Genomic DNA, 22,114 nt, shown 5'->3' on the forward strand with positions numbered 1-22,114 from the left:
TCTCATTACCTTCTGTGGTTTATGCAAAATCACCACAACACAAGGCCTGTTCAGGACAAAGAAGATAAACAGTGTGGGTTGGAGGGAAGGATGCTTCAGAGTAGGAGTGGGGCGTGCAGGAACCCCTTTAATTTCCCTGGAAACAGTGTTAAGTCTTGATGAATGGAACAAGTTTTTCACATAGCATAAAAACAACGTTTTTAAGGGAGTTCATTTACTTAATCTTTAGATGTGTACAGAGTGAATTTGACAGTTTTTAGTCAAAGACGGATTTGCTATTTAGAACTCCTTACAGCTGCAGTTTTTTGAGAGCCAAGGAAACAAATGCTTCTTCTAGGATTTTGGTAACGTGAACTTTACCTAATATGTACAAAAGAGTATATATCTGGGTGATTCACCATGTATGCTCTGAGAATATGAGAATGGAGTAAATGAGGAAGGGAGTAGGAGGTATAAAAATTGAAACCATGTTTTTAAAAAAAAAATTCCAGTGTCTATTGGCTGTAGAGATTTCACTTGTATAATGATTAGGCAGTCATTCCAGCTCACCCTAACCACACCCACTTGGAAAGTCCAGTATGTACTTCATAGTTCAGATGTGTATACATCAGAACAAGAAGTACAATAGCTGTTGCTCAATTGCTAGTCAAATAACTTAACCCTGGGGAATTCCAAGTGTTGTATAGGGAATTTTGTACGGGTGGTTCTCAATAAAGAACTGAAAGTAAGTGCTATAATAAAAAAAAATCTTATCTTTGCTTTTGATTTTGCAGAGGGAAAATTTTAACAGGATGCGTTACTTGTCTTACTTTTATGTCAAATTTCTTCTAGTTCAGGCAGAAGACTTTTCAGTTAATATTGTGTATTTTTCCCTGATTCTGAGCCCAAAATATGGTTTTAAATGAGATTTTGCAAGAGAAGGTTAGGAAATCAGAAAATGAATTTCACCCTATTCAGAAGGCCTAAAATTATTCAGCAAGTCTGTAACCAATTACAAGTTTACAAAGGATTCATGGAGTGCTCAAGACCTTGTGCATGGCTTTGATTTGATTAGGCCTTTGGAGAACAGCAGTCATGAGAATGGGAAGGGGTTTAAAGCTCCTAATGTATGTAACAAACTGATACATTGGAAATAATCTGAAATAATTTCTTGTTGGTATCTTCAGATTTAAAAAATTATCATAAATACAAATTCTTGGTTCTTTGTTAACCTCCTTGCAATGTACAAGGAAATTAATGTGTCTTCGTGTCCTTAGATGACGTAAGTCCCTTTGTAGTGAACAGTGAATCCCAGTGGTGTCCAAGAATAGTTTCTTTGTGTCTTCCTTTCAGGATACCCTTGGGGAGGAAGAAGGGGCATGTGATTAAAAGCCCAGGATTGGGGGAGGGATTAAAAACAGGTTTTATTCCCAGCTCTTAACATACTTTCTTGTGTTTATCTTGGGTAAGTCACTTAACTGCCCAGAGCAGGGGTGGGCAAATTTTTTGGCCTGAGGGCCACATCTGGGTATGGAAGTTGTATGGTGGGCCATGAATGCTCATGAAATTAACAATTCAGATATATTCAAATACACTTTATTTAATAAAGATACATTTTAGTGGAAATCAACATTAAAACTTACTTACGATTATAAATATACCATCATAACAAAGTATTACAATAATTAAACCAAACGTACCTCCTTTCCACACCCTAGTTGATTAATGTAAACAATGCAGCTGGCACTCCCTGGCCAACTACTCTTTGTTTTATCCTCAACAATGGAAAATTAACACTATTAAAACAGCAGAATAACCTAAGCCAACAAGTAGCAGGCACGTGGGCTTACACGTTCCAGGCTCTGATGGCGCTTTTGGGTTGTGCAGCTGCAGTAACATGCATGCCCTCACGCAGGTCTCACCTGAACACCTGGGAGCGTCGGGCAGCCAGAGCGGGGCAAGCTCCTGACCCCACTCCCGGGGGGCTGAATTAAAAGGTCTGAGGGACCAGATGCGGCCCGCAGGCCGTAGTTTGCCCACCCCACCCCAGCCCAGCGCCTCAGCTTCTCCTTCTGAAAAATGGGATAATACTTTCCTACCTCTCCGTGGAGTTATGAGGCTTCAGTCAATGTTTGTAAGGTATTTTGAGATTCTTAAATGGAAGGGGCTGTGTGTAAATGAAGACCAAATTATTATTTTATTTATCATTTTTATTCTGTCTTTCAAAAAGAAACAAGTCTCTGACATTTTTCACTAACCTGACACCTGACATTGAACAATACACTTCAGTATTAGGGTGAGAGGTGCCCTAGAAAAGCAGCAGAGATTGTTTCATGTAGGTTTCAGAGTAACAGCCGTGTTAGTCTGTATTCGCAAAAAGAAAAGGAGTACTTGTGGCACCTTAGAGACTAACCAATTTATTTGAGCATAAGCTTTCATGAGCTACAGCTCACTTCATCGGATGCATACCGTGGAAACTGCAGCAGACTTTATATATACACAGAGAATATGAAACAATACCTCCTCCCACCCCACTGTCCTGCTGGTAATAGCTTATCTAAAGTGATCATCAGGTGGGCCATTTCCAGCACAAATCCAGGTTTTCTCACCCTCCACCTCCCCACACAAATTCACTCTCCTGCTGGTGATAGCCCATCCAAAGTGACAACTCTTTACACAATGTGCATGACAATCAAGTTGGGCTATTTCCTGCACAAATCCAGGTTTTCTCACATCCCCCCCACCCCCATACACACACAAACTCACTCTCCTGCTGGTAATAGCTCATCCAAACTGACCACTCTCCAAGTTTAAATCCAAGTTAAACCAGAACATTCGGGGGGGGGGGGGGTAGGAAAAAACAAGAGGACACAGGCTACCTTGCATAATGACTTAGCCACTCCCAGTCTCTATTTAAGCCTAAATTAATAGTATCCAATTTGCAAATGAATTCCAATTCATTTTTTCTTTTCTTTTTGTTTCATGTAGGGCACTTAATACTTTCTTTTTGCTTTTCCTCTTGACAGGACTCTTCTGTCATATATAACACAGCAAAATGCAAGGCCTTGCAGTGCAGTGTCATCCATTATAGTTGAGCCCTAGACTGGCCCCCCCGGCTATGCATTTGGCACAGTCCCCAAATCTGGACCCATGTATTTTCAATCCCTATCTTCTACATTGCATCTTAAACAAGAGTAAACAATGCTTGTGGAGTAGAGGATATCCCTCTGTTTACTGCGTTTATTTAATACGTTCTCTTAAGCTTTGTAGTTTTGTTTAAATTTATGATTGATTTATCCTTTTAAGACAAACTTAGTTATGTGTGAGGCATTTGCAAATAACCCCAAAATTTAGCTCATGTTGATTTATTGTAATTTTTCATCCTTTTGCCCATCAGTGTCAGATATAATGAGCTAGTTTACCCAGATTGGAGCAGGAAAGGTGGGATTTATACCTCCCTGCCACAGCCTGCCCCCCTGCATCCAGTGGAGAGTCAACTCAGGAGGGAACGGGTGGTAGTTTTTGGCATCCCTCCATCCGTCCCTCAGGGTTTTCCTAAGGAGAGGGGCTCTAAGCTCCACCTTAGGAACCCCACTAGTGGAGGCTGTTGAGAGGAATTCAGGATCAGGTCTGAACTAAATAACTTGGAATTTGTTCACTGTGCTTTATGGGCCAGTTGTTCCTTTTGCTACTTCTTAAGGAATTGTTTTTTTAAAAGTAACCAGTAACTTTCCCATAGGTGATGGTAATTGCCTCCTGCATGCTGCATCCCAGTACATGTGGGGTGTTCAAGATGTTGACCTGGTCCTGCGGAAAACACTGTTCAGCGCTCTGAAGGAAGTGGATACGCACAACTTTAAGCTTCGTTGGCAACGAGAGACACTTAAATCGCAGGAGTTTGTAGAAACAGGACTCCACTATAACACCAGGGTAAATTAACTTGACTGCATAGTGCTATGACATCGGAGTAAGCTAACTTGAGTGCGAAGACTTGGTCATGTTTACTTGCTTGGGTGGGACTATAGGGTGAGAGACAATTATGACAACAATCCTAAGAAGAAAAAAAGGATCGTTATGTAGATAGCTTGAGAAACTTTTTCTTTGGAAGAAAAGAAAAAGATTAATAGCTTGGAGACAGGTTTTGATATGCTGTGCTGCAACCAGTTCTTGATCTACATGTCTGTGAGCTGGTGCTAAAGAATATTTAATTCTTTCCTCAGAACTGGGAAGAGGAATGGGAGAATCTCGTCAGAATGACATCCACAGAAACATCAGTGGCCCGAAGCGGGTTTCAGTACAATGCGCTGGAAGAAATCCATATATTTGTCCTTGTTAACATCCTCAGAAGGCCGATCATAGTTCTTGCAGGTGAGTCCTCCATGCCAGTTGCCTTTTATGACTTAATGTTAAGTGCAAAATATATGTCTTTGTAAATGTTCTGTTGCAGTGTTTTAAAACAACAGAAATAACACATTACACTTGTCTCATAGTTGAAAGGAATTTGACCTTATTAATATTCAGTGTTTTTTCCTTAAATAGATAAAATGCTGAGAAGCTTGGAGTCTGGTTCAAGCTTTTCTCCACTGAACGTCGGTGGAATTTACTTGCCTCTCCGTTGGCCAGCTGAAGAATGCTATAGATATCCTATTGTCCTGGGATATGACAGTATGCATTTCACATCACTGGTCACTCTGAAGGACAGCGGGCCAGGTATGTTGTATTCAAATTATCTGCTTGGGCTGTATGTAGGATTTGTATGATTTTTGGTATTTGTGTGTTTTCTGCCCCCCCACCCCCCTCTTGACAGTAAAACGTTTAAAATATAATCTGATCAAGAGTTACATTTGAAATGGACACAACAAATGTAAATGATATATTCCTATTTAAATGTTCAACAGAGTCTTCAAAATGTAAATAGTTTACATGATATATATATATACCTGCTAGAGCAACGGTCCCCAAACTGTGGGGTTTGCCCCCTGAGGGGGGAGGGTGCGGAGGAACATTTTTTGGGGGGAGGCACAGTGGGGCCTGGGCCAGCCCCTGTGGGGAGGGTGGGGAGGGAACATGTCTCCGGCTTTGGTTCCCAGCCTCAATGCTGGGCTGACCCTGGCCCCGCTCCGTGCCGCATCTCCTGCTCCTGCCTTCCTGCCTTGGCCCTGCTCCCAGCCACGGCTCCCACTCCCAGCTGCAGCTATTGGCCTTGGTCGCGGCCCCAGCAGTGGCTCCAGGCACAGCCTCAGCCCCCGGCCCCGCTCCCAGTCCCGACCCCCAGGAGGGGGCACGGACAGATTACATTACAGATAAGGCGGGGGTGGGACATAAAACGTTTGGGGACCGCTGTGCTAGGGCTTCCGGAAAGGAATCAAAGGTTGTGTCATATGGAGCCACAGTACCTATTGCTACTAAAGCACCATTTAGTGGATGGCTAGCTATCGATGGGTTCAGTCTGAAGCATTGCCTTTGCTGCGGAGTATTGAAATTTATTGCAATGCACTGACTTTAATTGGTGCCCTGCAGCAGAGGAAGCACTTTTTAGGGCTCGTCTACATCATGTAGCTGGGGTTAGTGACATCTCTGTCTGTGTGTTTGTCCGTGTGTTTTTTGTGTACCCTGTTGTGAATGGGAGAACACCTTTCTAGATTCATACTGGGAAATTGTCCTGTAATAAGGTTCAAGAAACTAAACTGTCCTATCCAGGTTAAGTATAAAAAAATGTATTAGGACATTGAAACCCCAAATGGTTCTCGGCATGCCCTAGTGAGCATCTTCATTCCATCTGCACTGTTTGGGAACAGGGATGTAATCATGCATGCTCTTTACAGGCACTGTTGCTGAATTTCAGAGTAAACAGAATGAAGGGATGATATTTTGCTAATCATATTTCACGGTTATTGCCATTTCGTAAAACTCACCCGTTTTGTTTCACACAGAAATCCGGGCTGTCCCACTGGTCAGCAGTGAACGAGGCAGGTTTGAAGACTTGAAGGTGCACTTTCTGATGGACAACGAGGAGATGGGAAAGGAGCAGCTACTGAAAGAGTACCTGATGGTGATAGAGATTCCGGTGCAAGGCTGGGACCATGGTACAACTCATTTAATTAATGCTGCAAAGTGAGTGGTGGTGTTCTCTTCCTACAGCTTTATAGTTGTTGCTGATAAAAGTCTTATAGGATAATGTATTCAGTCTTTCCTTTCTTTCTCAGCAACATGCATATTTATATACACCATTATGAAATCATGTCACTATTAATAATAATGTACATTTGGTGGCATAAGATGTTAGCTTGAAGCAGGCTCAAATTTAAATTCTGCAATTTCCAGTCTTTAGTTTCATAAGGTAGTTAATAAATTAGTCCTGTTGTCTGCCAGGTAGGTAAAGGGGTGTGACTGAAAATGAGAACTCGCATTCTTGTTTAAATAGCTTTTGGGCAAATTGTGCCTTGAAGTACATTCATTGCACTGGGGAAAGTGTGCAGCTGTTGTGGCCGACTGCACTGGCTTCCGGCATTCTGCTTGTCCAGTGCAGCCGCAGGCAGAACACTGCAGGGGTGTAGTGTAGAGGAGCAGGAGGCTGACTCCATGCCCACCCTCTTATGCTTAGGATATGCCCCTTTGGATGTAGAGGGCTTTTGGCTGTGCTAACCTCCTCTTTGCTCTGAGTGCACACTAACAGCCACATTCTGCCCACTTCCTGAACAGATGCATGAGGGAGAGACTCCCTGCAGCCTCCCTTTCACTCCAGTCCCCGTGTGCAGGAAGTGTTCTTTCTGCTCCTGAAAGGTTCTGGATTGACCGCCTTGAAAATTAAAATCCCCCACCCACGTGCAGCATAGGCAGTGGTAAGACCACTTCTCCCCTTTGCTGGGCTCATGTGCCTCAAATGGATCACTTCTCCACATCTGCTCAATTGTGGCCTCTAACATAATTGCAGTGTGGGGTATTTTTTTTGTGATGTGGACACTAGACAAATAGGAACTTCTCTGAGCCAGGACAGGACATCTGCTCATTTCACAGAAGCAGGGTTTCCAGTTTTAGATATCAAAGCAAAAATGGGAGTAGGCATTTAAAAAATATGTATCAACATCTTTAGAGATGGAAATTGTTTGCAAAGTGGGCTGGTGGGTCCTACAAAATTCCCAGTTTACTCTAAGCTGAGCCCTGGAGTGCTGGACTTCAGTGGCCGCTAAAAGTTTGGAGTTTTTTTAACATCAATTTACTCCATTCCAAATGAGCTGTAATGTGCCTACAGCTAAACGCTGAAAACTGCATTGGCCAGCATTCTGAGAATACTACCAACTAGGATTGTATCAAACCACTATTTAGAGGTGAAAGGCTCCATTTAACTTTACTAGACAACTTTCAAAATATGTCACTCAAAGCTACAATTTACCATTGTGTATTTTTAATTCAGCAATATGGATATGTAATAATTATCTCTTTACCTCCTTAAATTTGTATGTCCTCATCCAGTGTTGCTTATATTCAATACCATGCCCACTCCTTGCCCCTTTCAGACACTGATATACATGTTGATTGTTTTGTTTTCTTATTTGGTCTTCAGGTTAGATGAAGGCAACTTACCCAAAGATATAAATCTGGTGGAAGATTACTTTCAACTGGTACAGCATGAGTACAAGAAATGGCAAGAGAACAATGAGCCTATTACGAGGGAGACCTCCACCAGGAATAGACTGGAACTGTCCTTACCTCAGCTGTCTCTTGTAGAGGTGAAATGTGAAACTCCCAATTGCCCCTTCTTTATGTCTGTGAACACCCAGCCCTATTGTCATGAGTGCTTTGAGCAGAGGCAACAGGGAAATAAACCAAGGAGACCAAGCACCAAAACAGCATCTGAAAAGCTACGGACGACTGGAGCAGGCTCATCTAGGGTTGAGTTTTGTGAGCCCGGGGGAGGGCTATCTGAGGAGCCAGTCACAGGGCCTCATTCTGCTCCTCCAACAGCTCCAAGCCTTTTCCTGTATAGTGAAACCACTGCTATGAAATGCAGGACTCCAAACTGCCCTTTTACGTTAAATGTGCAACACAATGGACTCTGTGAACGCTGCCACAATTCCAGACAGCTCAGTCCTTCTAACAACTTGGACAACCTGCGACATTTAAACAGTGTGACATGTAAAATCTGCCTTCAGGACACGAACAGGACCTTTAATGGCATCTGCAGCTCTTGTCTCAAAAGGACTACAGAGCTGTCAATTGCCCATCCTGGCTTCCTGCCTACATTCCATCAGAGATCTCACTCTGACCCTTCACAGCTATCGCAGAGCCTCCTTCAGCATTCCTGTCATGCAGCACCCAGCAACGATCTGCCTTCCGCAGTAATGCTTCAGGCTGCTCACAATTCAGAGGAAAGGAATGGAAGTAGCCAGTGCAGAAAACCTGGCTGCAAGTTTTTTGGGACTCCTCAGAATGAAGGCTTTTGCACTCTATGCTTCTTTGAGTACAGGGAAAACAATGGTAAGTGAAGCTAGTTTTAGTTCCCTAACACCTTAGCTTCAGGTCATTGTCTCTGAAGATACAGAGTGTTTTTGTGGGAGTTTTTTGTGTGGGAGAGGAAGCGTTGGAAGGAGGTGGTGCTAATACAAAAATATCAAGGATGGGCCAACCAGTGGTGTAGAGCAGCAGCATTAATGTGATGAGAATATATCCTTGACACACTTATTCTTGTATAAACCATGGTACAAGATAAGGGTGGGATTTTTCAGAAGCACTCAGGATTGGCCCAGTTCTACTGAAGTCTGTGGTAAAATTCCCATTGACTACTGTGGAAGGAGAGCTAGGCCAGCTCTGAGTGCTATTGAAAAATCTCACCCATAAACCACTTTTAGTTATGTTTTGCTGTGAATTGTCTGTAATTAAAGTGCCTTAATGTCACAGTGATAGGAGTTGTAGGAATCAGTCAAATACGACTTCATTGTCACTGCCTAAAGTCAGGTTTCATTAGTAATGCAAGGGCCGCATTCATTCTTGATGTAGCTATTGAAGTTATCTGTGCAAGTTAAGTAAGAAAGACTCTTTTTAAAAAAAAAAAAGTGGTTCTATATTAGAAGATCAGCAGTCACTTTAGTAGTGGTCACGTTTGGGAAGTTACATTATTAAAATGTGCCTATTTTAACCATTTTTTATTAGTTCTGTGTTGTATGTGAAGTCAGGCCCTCATATGGGCAATATTCTGTAGTTAAATCAAAGGATACAGTCTTTACCTGTTACTACTCTTCTCTAAAATGAGCAAGGATCTCTCGGGGGTAGTACCAAGAGATGAGTGTAGGAAGGGAAATAATGCATCTGTCTTGCAGAATAGCTCATTGCTGACACTAGTGGAGTACAATCTGAAACTTTTCACATACCTTCAAGTTATGGAAGCTCTCTGGTAGATCATGTGGTAGCAGTTATGTGTGTTAGCAGTTTATTTTCAGAGGTCATTCACAACATAATTTTTTCCAGTTGTGTATACTGTATTCCACAGCAATCTGTATATGTAGGCTTTTTAATAAACCAGTGAAATGTAGCCCATTCATTGCTGGTCCTTTGCGCTACCACTTCTATTTAACATTCCACTGAAATTGCAGGGAAATATTGGGATGAAATCCTGGATCCACTGAAGTCAACAGCAAAATTTCCCTTGACTTCAGTGAGGTCAGGTTTATGCTTCTGGTCCTTTTAGCAACTGTGATCTAACTTGAATGTACAGAAGGAGGCAAACTTTGATTGAATTGTTTCAGCAACTTCTGATTTAAAAATAAGATTAGTAGCCACCATTATTTATATATCTTAAAAAAGGTGAATCTGTTCTGAGTATTTGGGGTGGCCTCATACCTACTTGAGGCTAGATGACTTGTTTTGGAGACCAAAGAATTCTGTGTTGCCTTTTCTGTAATCAAAAGTGTTGTTCTCATTCAAATAACCTCTCTCTTCTTGCTTTGTATGGTAGGCAGTGCCTCACTACTTCATCAGAGAAGGTCTCAAAGGAATTCTCCTGCTTCTGGACAGCCTGGGACCTCTGCTGCCACATTCCATAACACCATTTCCTGCCTGGGGCGAGAATGTGGCACCCTGGGCAGCACTATGCTTGAAGGGTATTGTCAGAAATGTTTTATTGAAGCACAGACTCAGCGATTCCGTGAAGCCATAAGGACTGAACAGCAGCTAGTGGGACAATCTGAAGTAAGTGAAACTATGGGAATCTTCCCCCAGTGTTGAACCCTGTACCCTTCACCCTAATATATCTTAATGAACAGTTTCAACTGTAGAATAGAAAATCCCCACGTTACTGCACCTCCACTTTCTGAAAAGGAAAATTTTGAGTAAGTCACTACTCTGCCTTCTGGAACTGAGCAACCAGGGAGGTGTGGAAGTCTTTCCCATGTTACATCTACAGCAGACAGTGTGGTGATGAACACCACAAAATATCTTGCAAGAGCCTTTGTCCCATGAGCATGAAAAGCCTTGGAGAAGTCCTAGAAGAACAGCATCAGTGGCTACAGATTTTTCTTTGACACTCCTTTGAGGCAACACAGCCAAGTCATTTCACAGTTTCTAAAATCTAGTACAGCACATCAAGATTACTGTATATAGGATTTAGCCTTGCTTCATATTGATTCCAAAGGGGGGAGGGAGGGTGGATTTTTCAACCGTGTTCAGTGTTGCCCTAGCTCTGCTCAGATTTAAGTGTATGGGAGTTTTATCATCAAGTTCACTAGGAATAAATAGGCCAATGCTGAGTGCTTTTGGAGATCTCCCCCTTCATAGCTGTGAAACCACATCAGGCAAGTTAGTCAGCTTCAGTAATGTCCAGCATCACCTTTATTTAGTTAATTTTGGAGAGAAGGGGGGGCGGAGGTGTTAAGTAGAGAGTTTTCAGGGAGGAAACTTTTTATAATAAATGAAAGCCTTTTAAGATTCTGTCTGATAAATCCTGGCCCATAACAAGCTTGGAGCTTTGTGCTCTACTGTAGTCTCAGAAGAAGGAAGTCTCTACCTAGAAATGGAAAAGGCTGGTGCTTTGGAAATCAGATTCTTGGAAAGCTCTTGTAAATAGTGCTGCAGCACTTCTTGCTGCCACTGTATACTGAACAAACCTGAAGTGGTTAAATACCAAAACATAGCAGCGTCCAAAGCAATTAAAAGCCACTTATGCTGCCAGCATTGCAACTGACAGGTTTTTTTTTGTTTTATTTTTTTAATCTTTACAGAGAACTGGGCAACACAGAGACTTACAGGTATCAACAGTGGGGAGCCAAAAGCGAAAGTGTGCCACGACTTCTTGTAGGAACAACTTAGCCTGCAGAAACGATGAGCTGTGTCAGGAGTGCCAGCGAGTTCAGTCTGGGAATCCTAGAGGGCCAGCTGCAGAAGAGCCTCCGAAACAGCGCTGCCGAGCCACTGGCTGTGATCATTATGGCAATAATAAGTGCAATGGCTACTGCAATGAATGCTACCGGTTCAAAGAGCTGTATGGCTAGCAGAGAAGTGCTGGCAAAGAGCAAGGAAGCAACATCTGCTTCTACCTCGCTGAAATGGTGCTATGTCCAAAACACTTAAGAGGCCAGCCATGGCACGGTCCATTTGAACCGTGTGACATATATATGGCTTTAGGGGGAAAATAAGCTGTCTGGTTTTGTACATATTTATGTCCATGAGTGTGAATAAATATCCACTTAATACAAACACTGCATACATGGTCCAATGAGAAGTCAGTTTGCTTTCTGCACAGAGGAATCTTGCAGGAATGATCTGCTATAATGCTGACTCCAAACTCTCTCTCCTCTCGGATTTAAAATTCCTAGAGTGCATACTGTGGCAAAGTAAAGCATTTGAATACAGAAGACTTTGCCTTTGCACTAATACCTCCTCTGCACCTTGTCAGAACTGATCATTCAGAGTGCAAGAACGTTCAACCAATGTCTGAGATGCAGAGCTTCTTGAATTGGCCTGAGTCAGTGTTTTGCTCAGTGTGAGGCTGACCTTTCTTGAGAGGACTCCATTCTCATCCAGGGGAGTCTGGTGCAAACTGCGGGTGAGGACGTAGATAAGAAATTTGTTTTTGCTTGCTTAGTTGCCTTTGTCTAAGAGCTCTGTCTTGCATGTAGAATGTTCTGGTTGGTTCTGTGTTTGCTGAGCCCTGGGCAGAAAGAAGTCAGAAATGAAGGACAACTTGCAGCCTTCCCAGTCAACATGTTTAACCAATATGCCTCCCTTTCCAAAACCCAAAAATAATAGGGACCCAATGAGTAAGCCTATGACCATCAGCTACAAATGCATTTACATGAAGGGAGGCCTGAACACTCCCCTCCCCATCCCCTAGGGAAGGAAATGCCACCACAAGGTATGAGAAACAGCCCTAGGTTTCAATGCTGCTGCCAAACTGACCCTGTCTGCTTTGGTGTAGGAGGAAGCACATTGTAGTCAGAGCTGTGCAAGCTGCTCTTTTCTTATTTTATTGCCCCCCCCTTTTTTCTGGCATCGAGGGCCCGATCCTGCAACATGACGAGTGCCTCTTGTGCAGCGGTCAGAACCATCACCTCCTGTTTTGGGAGTTAAGGGCACAACACATCTCAGGATTGGGCCCTGATTATCTCTGCAGTTGCTGCTCAGATATTTTTATGTCTTCCAGGGTATCTGTTTGTTCAGCTGAAGGACTTTATTTTATTTTTGTAACACTTGGTTTTCTACAGCGGCAGAGTATCCTGGACAAAATATATACATACAGTCATTCATGAGATCCAGCCCATGCCCTGCAGCTGAGAGACCAATTCTGCCGCTTACTCCTTCATATGTTAGAGATTACTTTGTAACCAACCCCAAAATGTAAGGAAGGTTTAAAAGTAAGCTCCACGGTACACAACAGTGGCCACTTTTGTGGCTCCTGTAGCTGCTGTCCATGTCTAATGATTGCAAGTTTGTATCCCTCCTGGTTTTAGAGTGAGGTTTGGATTTACATTTGCAGGAATGGTATGGCCTGGCTTTTGTTGCTGCTGTTTGAGGTTGGAAATCAAAGAGAGCGTTGCCATGGACTTCAGTGGAGCCAGGATTTCACTCCTGGAGTTCAGGCCTCCACTTCTCAAGCTACATTTCTTTCTCTAGCAAACTTGCCTTGTTTCCTCTGATTTTCATCCCACCCCATCCCTGAGTTTTTCAGCTTTTATTGCTGCTATTATTTTGGAGGAAGCACCATGTACAACAGCTGTTCTGATCTACTTTTCAAATGGAATCTTTTGCAACTGTGTCCAACCCAAAACCACTCGTTATTGAACTTTTTTATATATATTTGTGAACTTTTACAATAAATGTGAAACTGTTAAGATATTTATATTATTCAAATTATGTAACTTGAAATTTGCACATTTTAGGAATTTTTTTAGTAAAAATAATTTACTCATTGAATTTCACAAACGTCGACTAAGTAAATGTATAACTGCAAAAAAAAATTCTCCAATATAAAGAAATAAATTATTGAAGGATTAACTTTGATATTTTACATTCATGATTAGTGGGAGAAGAACATATAGTTAGGTGCACAGGCACTGACCCAGGAAAGCATCTCTATTCAGGACAGCAATTCAGCATGTGCTTAAAGTTAAACATGCCCTGAAGCGTAGTCCTGAACAAGACGTAAGAATGTGCTTTCCTGAATTTGGACCATGTAGCCCAGTCCTTTGAGGAGCAAAGTGCTATTGCTGGTGAGCATGCTTAAGTGTTACTGAAGTCAGTGGTCTTGCAAAAAGAGCTCCACACCTTTCAGGATACTGCATGTGAAGCAAACAACATCCTTAGGGACGTGGATCCTGAGTAACTTCCGTTCTCATTAAAGTCTGTGTGAGTTCAGGACACTCAGCAGGACCTGAACCCATGGTGAGTAATGAAAGCTAAGAACCGTCAGCCCTGTTGCTTGGAACTTCTCAGCCCAGGAAGGAAGTTTTTTCAACCGAAAGCATTAAATCCCCATGATATTTTCTCTGCAGCTTTCTGGGGCCATTACTCATAACTCTAAAGTCACATGAAGGTCTATATCACTCTGATGTCTCTTATGTAAATGAGCACACACTCTGTCTTGTGTGATCTAGTTGTGGGGGAATGACAGAGCAAATATATTTCACACACCCTGGTATTTCCCTAATCTTTTTGGGGAGGATTTTGATCTTCTGAAGCTTGATGACCTCTGCCTGGGCACCTAGTATTTCTCCTTGGGCTTCTACATTTCTTCTTTCCTGTATTGCAAGAGAAGAATATAGTTGGGGTGTCTCCCTTTTTGACTACTACTAAAGAGCTCTGCTGTTAGATGACTAAATAAAAACCCTAGTTTGACCGGGTTTCTTTTCTTACCAAAAAAGTAACACTTTTATGAAAGAACGGGCTTGGAAACAGTCTTTTGTAGCTTTATAAATCCCTGTAATATGGTGTCACACAGGAGTCATTTTTATTTTTGTTAAGGCCAGGGTGCCCTATTACCTACGCAGTGATTCTAATGTGAGCCAAGCTGGGAAAATGAATGGTCAGCATGTTAGCTGTAACCTTGAGGTTAAACACCAGCAGACATGGCAATTCATTGTAATGCAATATTATGCTAGTAGATAACCTCTGGTCCAGAAAAGAAGAAAGTCACATGCCATCCTTTAGCATAGGTCACAGAAGAAATGCCTGTGTTGATCTTTCACTAGGCTGCAAGACCACTTTCACGGTGCTGATCTAGGGTAATGGACCATTTAGGCCGATAGGGAGAAACAGTGCAGTGAGACAGCATGAAGCTACATGTGACTCATGAAAAAAATAGACTTCACCTAACTACAGTTACTTTTTAACTCTGATATTCCAAAGGCCCCAGCCAGGGTCACAGTCACATTGTGGTAGTACCATGCAAATAACTGCCTTGAAGAGCTTATAGTATAAGAACCAGATCATGGCTGAGGCAGTACACCCACACAAGAGCATAAAATGTCACATTTTTTACTTTGGGTCAGAAAGCCATGTGAGTAGGGGTAAATGGGTTTGTGTCAATCCTTCCCATAATCACCTTCAGCCAGTGGTCAAATGTCTTATTTAATTAGCCGATCTTGTTATAGTCCCTGTACGCCTCAGTGCAGAGACTACTGTTAATCCAGTAGCAATCTCTGAAGTTAAGGATTTTGAAAATCAGGAATACAATCAAATGAAAATGAGAGAGGCGTGTTTGGCTGACTGAGTTAGTCCCAACTATCTAATAATAATAGTAATTTACACCATAGCAGTCTTTCATTCTGAAATAGCCATCAGTGCTTTAGACTGTAGATCTCAAAACAAAGAAATGCCCCTCCACACACTAGCAGTATGGAAAAATTATTTCAGAAAAAAATCCTTATGTCCAAAGCCTAATTCTCCTGCTGAGGGATACAAGTGACTCCCATTCAAGTCAATACAAGTTTAATCAACCATCCCCTCTGCTTGGTTGTTGAGACAGCAGCACACCAACTCACTGATAGCAGTGAGTGCTAATAGAAATTTAGGAGTAAATTACAGATTTCCAGTTTCCCAAATGGGTGGCCATAAAGACTAAGTCATTATGACATGATATCAGGCCTTGAACCCAGATCCATGGGGGGGAGGGTGGTGTTGGGGTCACCACATGAGGTGTTGGGAATCTTCACACTCCAATCCTCCACCTGGCAGCTTGCAGGCAGCAGCTGGGATCAGGGTCCATGAAGCCCAACTGGGGCTCAAGCCCCACCCTTACGCTCTGGGAGAGCTCCAAGGCTCCTGATTGGGCCACAGCCCCTAATTAAGAAAGAAGCAGAAACTGGAAGTTCTCTGACCAGTGGGGCTGCATTCTGCCTGTTCTTTTCTTCTGGTATCCTGGTTTGGCCTGACTCTTGGTAACTGCCTCCTGGTTCCTGTCCTCCAGTTCTGTCATCTGATTCTGGCCTCCTGGTAACCTGGCTTCCCAGTATCTTGACTTGGCCTAATTCCTGCTAATTGGCTCCTGTGTCCTTGGTCTGTGCCTGATGCTAATCCCTAGGCCAAGCTGCCCACAGCCTGGACCTGGCATATACAGTGATCTCTAAAAATAAAGTGTGATCCCACATGCAACATAAGGGGTTTCCATGGGCTATATGCTGCAGGTGGTACATATTCTCAGCTGGTGTAAATCAGCATAGCTCCATTTCCTTCAGTAAAGCTGTACCTATTTACACACCTGAGACTTTTGCCCATAATGTGCAGGATAGTTACTTCCCAAATTACCAGTACACCAGTGCTTATGTTCATTATAGCCTTATTGGGCACCTAAAATTAGACATCTATATTATTTTTTAGGAAACTAAATGCCATGGGTGGCCTGATCTTCATTTTTTTTTTCAGAGAAAATTTTCAAAATTACCATTGAAATCAGTGCACAGATGAGCCAGAGTTAGGTGCCTCCCTCTGCTCATGATCCTCAGCTGCGAGCCCTCTCCTGGAGGGCCCTATGCCTTAGCAGCTGAAACTCTCTCTCTGTTTCCTGCTCACGCTCAGTACCTGTCCAATGCTTGCCCTAGGTGTGCCTGTGTACCCAGCTGTCTTTTGTACAGGTGCTCTGCTGCCCTTCAACCTACCCGTTTCCTGCCTCCTGATGAGGGGACTGGGCAGGTAACCGATGTTAGGTGTGCTCTGATCATGCCTATAGGATTGGTGCTTAAATGGTGGACTTAGGTGTCTAAAAAGGCAGCTAGATACTTAGATGCTTTTAAGGTTCTGGGCAATTTGGGTATGTCTACTCTGCAATTAAATACCCCTTGCTGACCTGTGTCACCTGACATGGGCCAGCCCTGGGTGTTTAATTGCGGTGTAGCTATACCCTCACTTTCCCATGGGCATAAAAACACTTCTTTACCTCAGAGGTGTGGTGTAAGAATAAATACTTTATTAGCTTGTGAGGTTCTCAGATACTATATGGGGGGAGCCATATAAGTACCTAGCATAAAGTTGTATTTATTTACAATGTTGGTCATTGGCATAGCCATGTCTATTTAGCTAGCTTAAGTATTTCTAAGGCATTTTTATTCTGACTGGTGAGGCCACACCTGGAGTACTGTGTCCAGTTTTGCCCTCCCCCGCCCCCCACTACAGAAGGGATGTGGACAAATTGGAGAGAGTCCAGCAGAGGGCAATGAAAATGATTAGGGGGCTGGGGCACATGACTTATGAGGAGAGGCTGAGGGAACTGAGGTTATTTAGTCCGCAGAAGAGAAGAGCGAGGGGGGATTTGATAGCAGCCTTCAACTACCAGAAGGGGGGGTTCCGAAGAGGATGGAGTTAGGCTGTTCTCAGTGGTGGCAGATGATGGAACAAGAAGCAATGGTCTCAAGTTCCAGTGTGGGAGGTCTAGGTTGGATATCAGGAAACACTATTTCACAAGGAGGGTGCTGAAGCACTGGAATGGGTTACCTAGGGAGGCGGTGGAATCTCCATCCTTATTGGTTTTTAAGGCCCAGCTTGACAAAGCCTTGCCTGGGATGATTTAGTTAGTGTTGGTCCTGCTTTGAGCAGGGGATTGGACTAGATGACCTCCTGAGGTCTCTTCCATCTCTAATATTCTATGATTCAATATAACACTGTAGTATCTAAGGCCCCAGTCCTTACACTGACCTTAACTTTATACAGTGTGACTAGAACCGCACCACACTAAGTTAGGTGCTGATCTTGCAAAAACTTTTGCATGTGCCTAAGTGAGGAGGTCTGAGGTGCATATCTTGGTTTGGGGAGGGCCCCAGGAACCATACCGTTTTACTCCAGCGTACTTCACTATAACACAATAGAAAACCACACAACCGAAGAGTCACAATTTCAGTTTGTGTTATACTAACAAGCTTTTTTTAAAAGGGGATTAAAAATAGAGGATTTAAAAACCCAGTTGCTCAGTTTTTCATCTGCTAGAGTCACATGTCATATAGTAAACATATTGTAGGTGGGAAGGGGTTAAAAATTAGCATGACTAGATATAGCAATTTGTGTCCTATTGCATGTTTTCTCCCTCATTAGTAATAAATACTGTCATGACACCAGTGTTTGCTAGGGACCGAAGGGTTTTTCTCAAGCAGTAGCTTTAGGTAACCTGCTGTACCCTCTTTGATAACTTCTGGGTTTCAAAAAGAAACATGAAATAAGATCAGGTAATTTTACTCGGGAGTTTTATGGTGACTGCCTTTTGTTCCAATGTTAATTTTCAAAAAACTCCAAATGTCTCATCTTGAAAGACAGCCTACGTCATGTTACCCAGACTACCCCCTCCTCCAGCCTGTGCTGCCTGAATAACATGACATGTAGAAAAGTGTTGTCCCCCCATCTCCCCTCCCCACTCCCTGATGATTAACCATGATGATTCTTTTAGCTATTGACTTTTTAGTTAAATGATTATACGGATGCTTAGTGTTGGGCAGGAAGTAAGATTTCCCCTGGTGAATTACCGCAGTGGGGAACTTAAGTTTTGCTGTCTGGTTATGGTTTTATTTCAAGGGATTCATAAGCTACTAAAATATGTGTACCTTGCCCAGATGATCTGGTCTAGTTACATCTCCCTAGGGTTTTATAATTTTTAAAATATTTTTTACTGCTTTTTTAGTGTCATTTAACATAGTGGGGCAAATTCTTTTTCAGTAATACTGGTGTAAATCCAGAGTACTTCCACTGACTGAAGTGGGGATTCAGTGTGTGTGACATCATTCTATTCAATATTTCATGGCTTAAATCTAACATGGAGAGTGATAATGATGGAGGTCAGTAGAAACTAAAATAGTTAATCATTAGTTTAAATTAGACTAAAACTAAGTTCTATTTGAAAGAAAAAGATTTTCTAATATTTTACTTTTCTATTGTAATCCATTGTCTAATATAAAATTACAGTGCTGCATGGTTTCTTTCTAAAACACATATGCCAGGCTGCATTAGTCCTAAAATGATGATCATTTTCAGAGCTTTTTTAAAAAAAGAGTAGCCACTGGAGGCAGTGACAAAGTTCCTTGCCTTTAAAACCCTCACCCAGGTTTTGCAATAGAAGCCAAGAAATAAGATTCAACTGGGATTCAAACCTACACCCTGAAAGTTCATAAATCATCACACACACACACACCCCCCATTATGATTTACAAAATGAAATCATGGGTTTTGGGGGGGGTGGGGGAGGGTTGAACTCCCTTGCCCACTGCAAACATGTGAGCAGCTTTGAGCTACCTTGTTGTCTCACACACACTTTTGCTTCTCCAAAACCCAAATCTTGCCAAATACCTTTTATCAAAGGGTGTGTTGTGACACTGGCAGAGCAGGTGCCTGCTCTTGCCAAGGCTTTAGGCCTCAGCCAAGCATTGACATATTCATTGCTGGAAACTAGTCCAGCTCACCTGTGTGTTAATATGGTTAAGGCAGGTATTGAACTTCTAACACGGTTTTGTCATAAATATAAAGGGAAGGGTAAACCCCTTTGAAATCTCTCCTGGCCAGGGGAAAGCTCCTCTCACCTGTAAAGGGTTAAGAAGCTAAAGGTAACCTCGCTGGCACCTGACCAAAATGACCAATGAGGAGACAAGATACTTTCAAAAGCTGGGAGGAGGGAGAGAAACAAAGGGTCTCTGTGTCTGTCTATATGCTGGTCTTTACCGGGGATAGACCAGGAATGGAGTCTTAGAACTTTTAGTAAGTAATCTAGCTAGGTATGTGTTAGCTTATGATTTCTTTAAATGGCTGAGAAAAGAATTGTGCTGAATAGAATAACTATTTCTGTCTGTGTATCTTTTTTGTAACTTAAGGTTTTGCCTAGAGGGGTTCTCTATGTTTTTGAATCTAATTACCCTGTAAGATATCTACCATCCTGATTTTACAGGGGGGATTTCTTTATTTCTATTTACTTCTATTTTTATTAAAAGTCTTCTTGTAAGAAAACTGAATGCTTTTTCATTGTTCTCAGATCCAAGGGTTTGGGTCTGTGGTCACCTATGCAAATTGGTGAGGCTTTTTATCCAACATTTCCCAGGAAAGGGGGGGTGCAAGTGTTGGGAGGATTGTTCATTGTTCTTAAGATCCAAGGGTCTGGGTCTGTAGTCACCTAGGCAAATTGGTGAGGCTTTTTACCAAACCTTGTCCAGGAAGTGGGGTGCAAGGTTTTGGGAAGTATTTTGGGGGGAAGGACGCGTCCAAACAGCTCTTCCCCAGTAACCAGTATTAGTTTGGTGGTGGTAGCGGCCAGTCCAAGGACAACGGGTGGAATATTTTGTACCTTGGGGAAGTTTTGACCTAAGCTGGTAAAGATAAGCTTAGGAGGTTTTTCATGCAGGTCCCCACATCTGTACCCTAGAGTTCAGAGTGGGGGAGGAACCTTGACAGGTTTAGTGTTCAGACTTTATGAAATGCTTGTATGGTGCTTCATGCATTAATCTCACTGATAGTATTGTATAGCATGTGATAAAGATACTATTTAAGTTTGTGCTTTATAACTGTAAAAAACCTTTGCTCTGGAACTGTGAACCTGTCAGGAGGGATCATCTCCTGCTCATCAAGAAGGCCTATCAAAACTAAATGGGAAATCATAATACAAAGACTTTTGTTAATTTCCCCTTCACGTTTATGAAGAGGCAACATGCAAAGGGGCTCATCCCATCAGCTTGAATTTTAGAAGAAAGAAAATTTTAAAAATGACAAAAATCTTCATCTCTTTGTTGTTTGGACACTGACAGGGCTAGAACTATGAAACAGCAGCAGAGATCCCCAAGGTCACCTGAGTTAACCCTAAAAGACATTCAGTGCTGACAGATTACCACTCTGTCAACTTTTGGAACTATAGACTGTAACTCTTTTGTGTAATAAGTTTACATGCTTTAGAATCATAGAATATCAGGGTTGGAAGGGACCTCAGGAGGTCATATAGTCCAACCCCCTGCTCATAGCAGGACCAATCCCTAACTAAATCATCCCAGCCAGGGCTTTGTCAAGCCTGACCTTAAAAACCTCAAAGGAAGGAGATTCCACCATCTCCCTAGGTAATGCATTCCAGTGCTTCACCACCCTCCTACTGAAAAAGTTTTTCCTGATATCCAACCTAAACCTCCTCCACTGCAACTTGAGACCATTACTCCTTTTCCTGTCATCTGGTATCACTGAGAACAGTCTAGATCCATCCTCTTTGGAACTGCCTTTCAGGTAGTTGAAAGCAGCTATCAAGTCTCCCCTCATTCTTCTCTTCCGCAGACTAAACAAGCCCAGTTCCCTCAGCCTCGCCTCATAAGTCATGTGTTCCAGTCCCATAATCATTTTTTGTTGCCCTCCGCTGGACGCTTTCCAATTTTTCCACATCCTTCTTGTAGTATGGGGCCCAAAACTGGACACAGTACTCCAGATGAGGCCTCACCAATGTCGAATAGAGGGGAATGATCACGTCCCTCGATCTGCTGGCAATGCCCCTACTTATACAGTCCAAAATGCTGTTAGCCTTCTTGGCAACAAGAGCACACTGTTGACTCATATCCAGCTTCTCGTTCACTGTAACCCCTAGATCCTTTTCTGCAGAACTGCTGCCCAGCCATTCGGTCCCTAGTCTGTAGCAGTGCATGGGATTCTTCCGTCCTAAGTGCAGGACTCTGCACTTGTCCTTGTTGAACCTCATTAGATTTCTTTTGGCCCAATCCTCTAATTTGTCCAGGTCCCTCTGTAACCTATCCCTACCCTCCAGCATATCTACCTCTCCTCCCAGTTTAGTTTAACCTGTAAACAACTCTCATTTCTTTTTGATCAATCCTTAGTTAGTTTGCTGTAGAATTAGCTACAAGTGTTTGTCTTTGATGTGAGATCTACAGTACCAATTGACCTGGGGTAAGTGACTGTCCTCTTGGGACTGGAAGCAACCTGCATTTTTTGTGATCTTTGGTGTATAGCAACTAACTGTCACTAAGTCCAGCTTGCCTGGGTAGCAAGATAGACTGGAATGCCCAATGGACTGTCTGTGACTCCATGGTAAGACTGTTACAGTGCTTGAGGAGTTCACATTTGTTAATAGGTTGGTGGAATCTAATTATAGAACATACAACCAGTTTGGAGTCTCGGCCCTCCTTCTTGACAGTCTGCTCTGAGGTGGGCACTCACGGTCATGAAGCACTCCAGACAGCATGGTATATGTCTACTC

At 42.6% G+C, this 22,114-nt stretch overlaps 1 protein-coding gene across 2 annotated transcripts in view; it reads left to right on the top strand.

The window, feature by feature from the left end:
- Positions 1-22,114, top strand: part of TNFAIP3 (TNF alpha induced protein 3) — a 111,863-nt gene that overhangs the window by 7,584 nt on the left and 82,165 nt on the right. The window contains exons 3-9 of one of the 2 annotated variants that reach the window (XR_012158061.1): positions 3,719-3,909; positions 4,200-4,347; positions 4,519-4,689; positions 5,913-6,093; positions 7,544-8,457; positions 9,932-10,164; positions 11,193-12,016. Coding sequence is in view for 1 of the 2 variants with exons in the window: in XM_073337442.1 (XP_073193543.1) it covers positions 3,719-3,909; positions 4,200-4,347; positions 4,519-4,689; positions 5,913-6,093; positions 7,544-8,457; positions 9,932-10,164; positions 11,193-11,462 (2,108 nt within the window). In the remaining variant the exon portion in view is untranslated. Of the gene's footprint in view, positions 1-3,718; positions 3,910-4,199; positions 4,348-4,518; positions 4,690-5,912; positions 6,094-7,543; positions 8,458-9,931; positions 10,165-11,192; positions 19,702-22,114 lie in introns of those variants that run through there. The other variant, XM_073337442.1, reaches the window with a different exon arrangement.

The sequence above is a fragment of the Lepidochelys kempii genome, chromosome 3, assembly GCF_965140265.1.
Source record: "Lepidochelys kempii isolate rLepKem1 chromosome 3, rLepKem1.hap2, whole genome shotgun sequence".
In the NCBI taxonomy this organism is placed as follows: Eukaryota; Metazoa; Chordata; order Testudines; family Cheloniidae; genus Lepidochelys; species Lepidochelys kempii.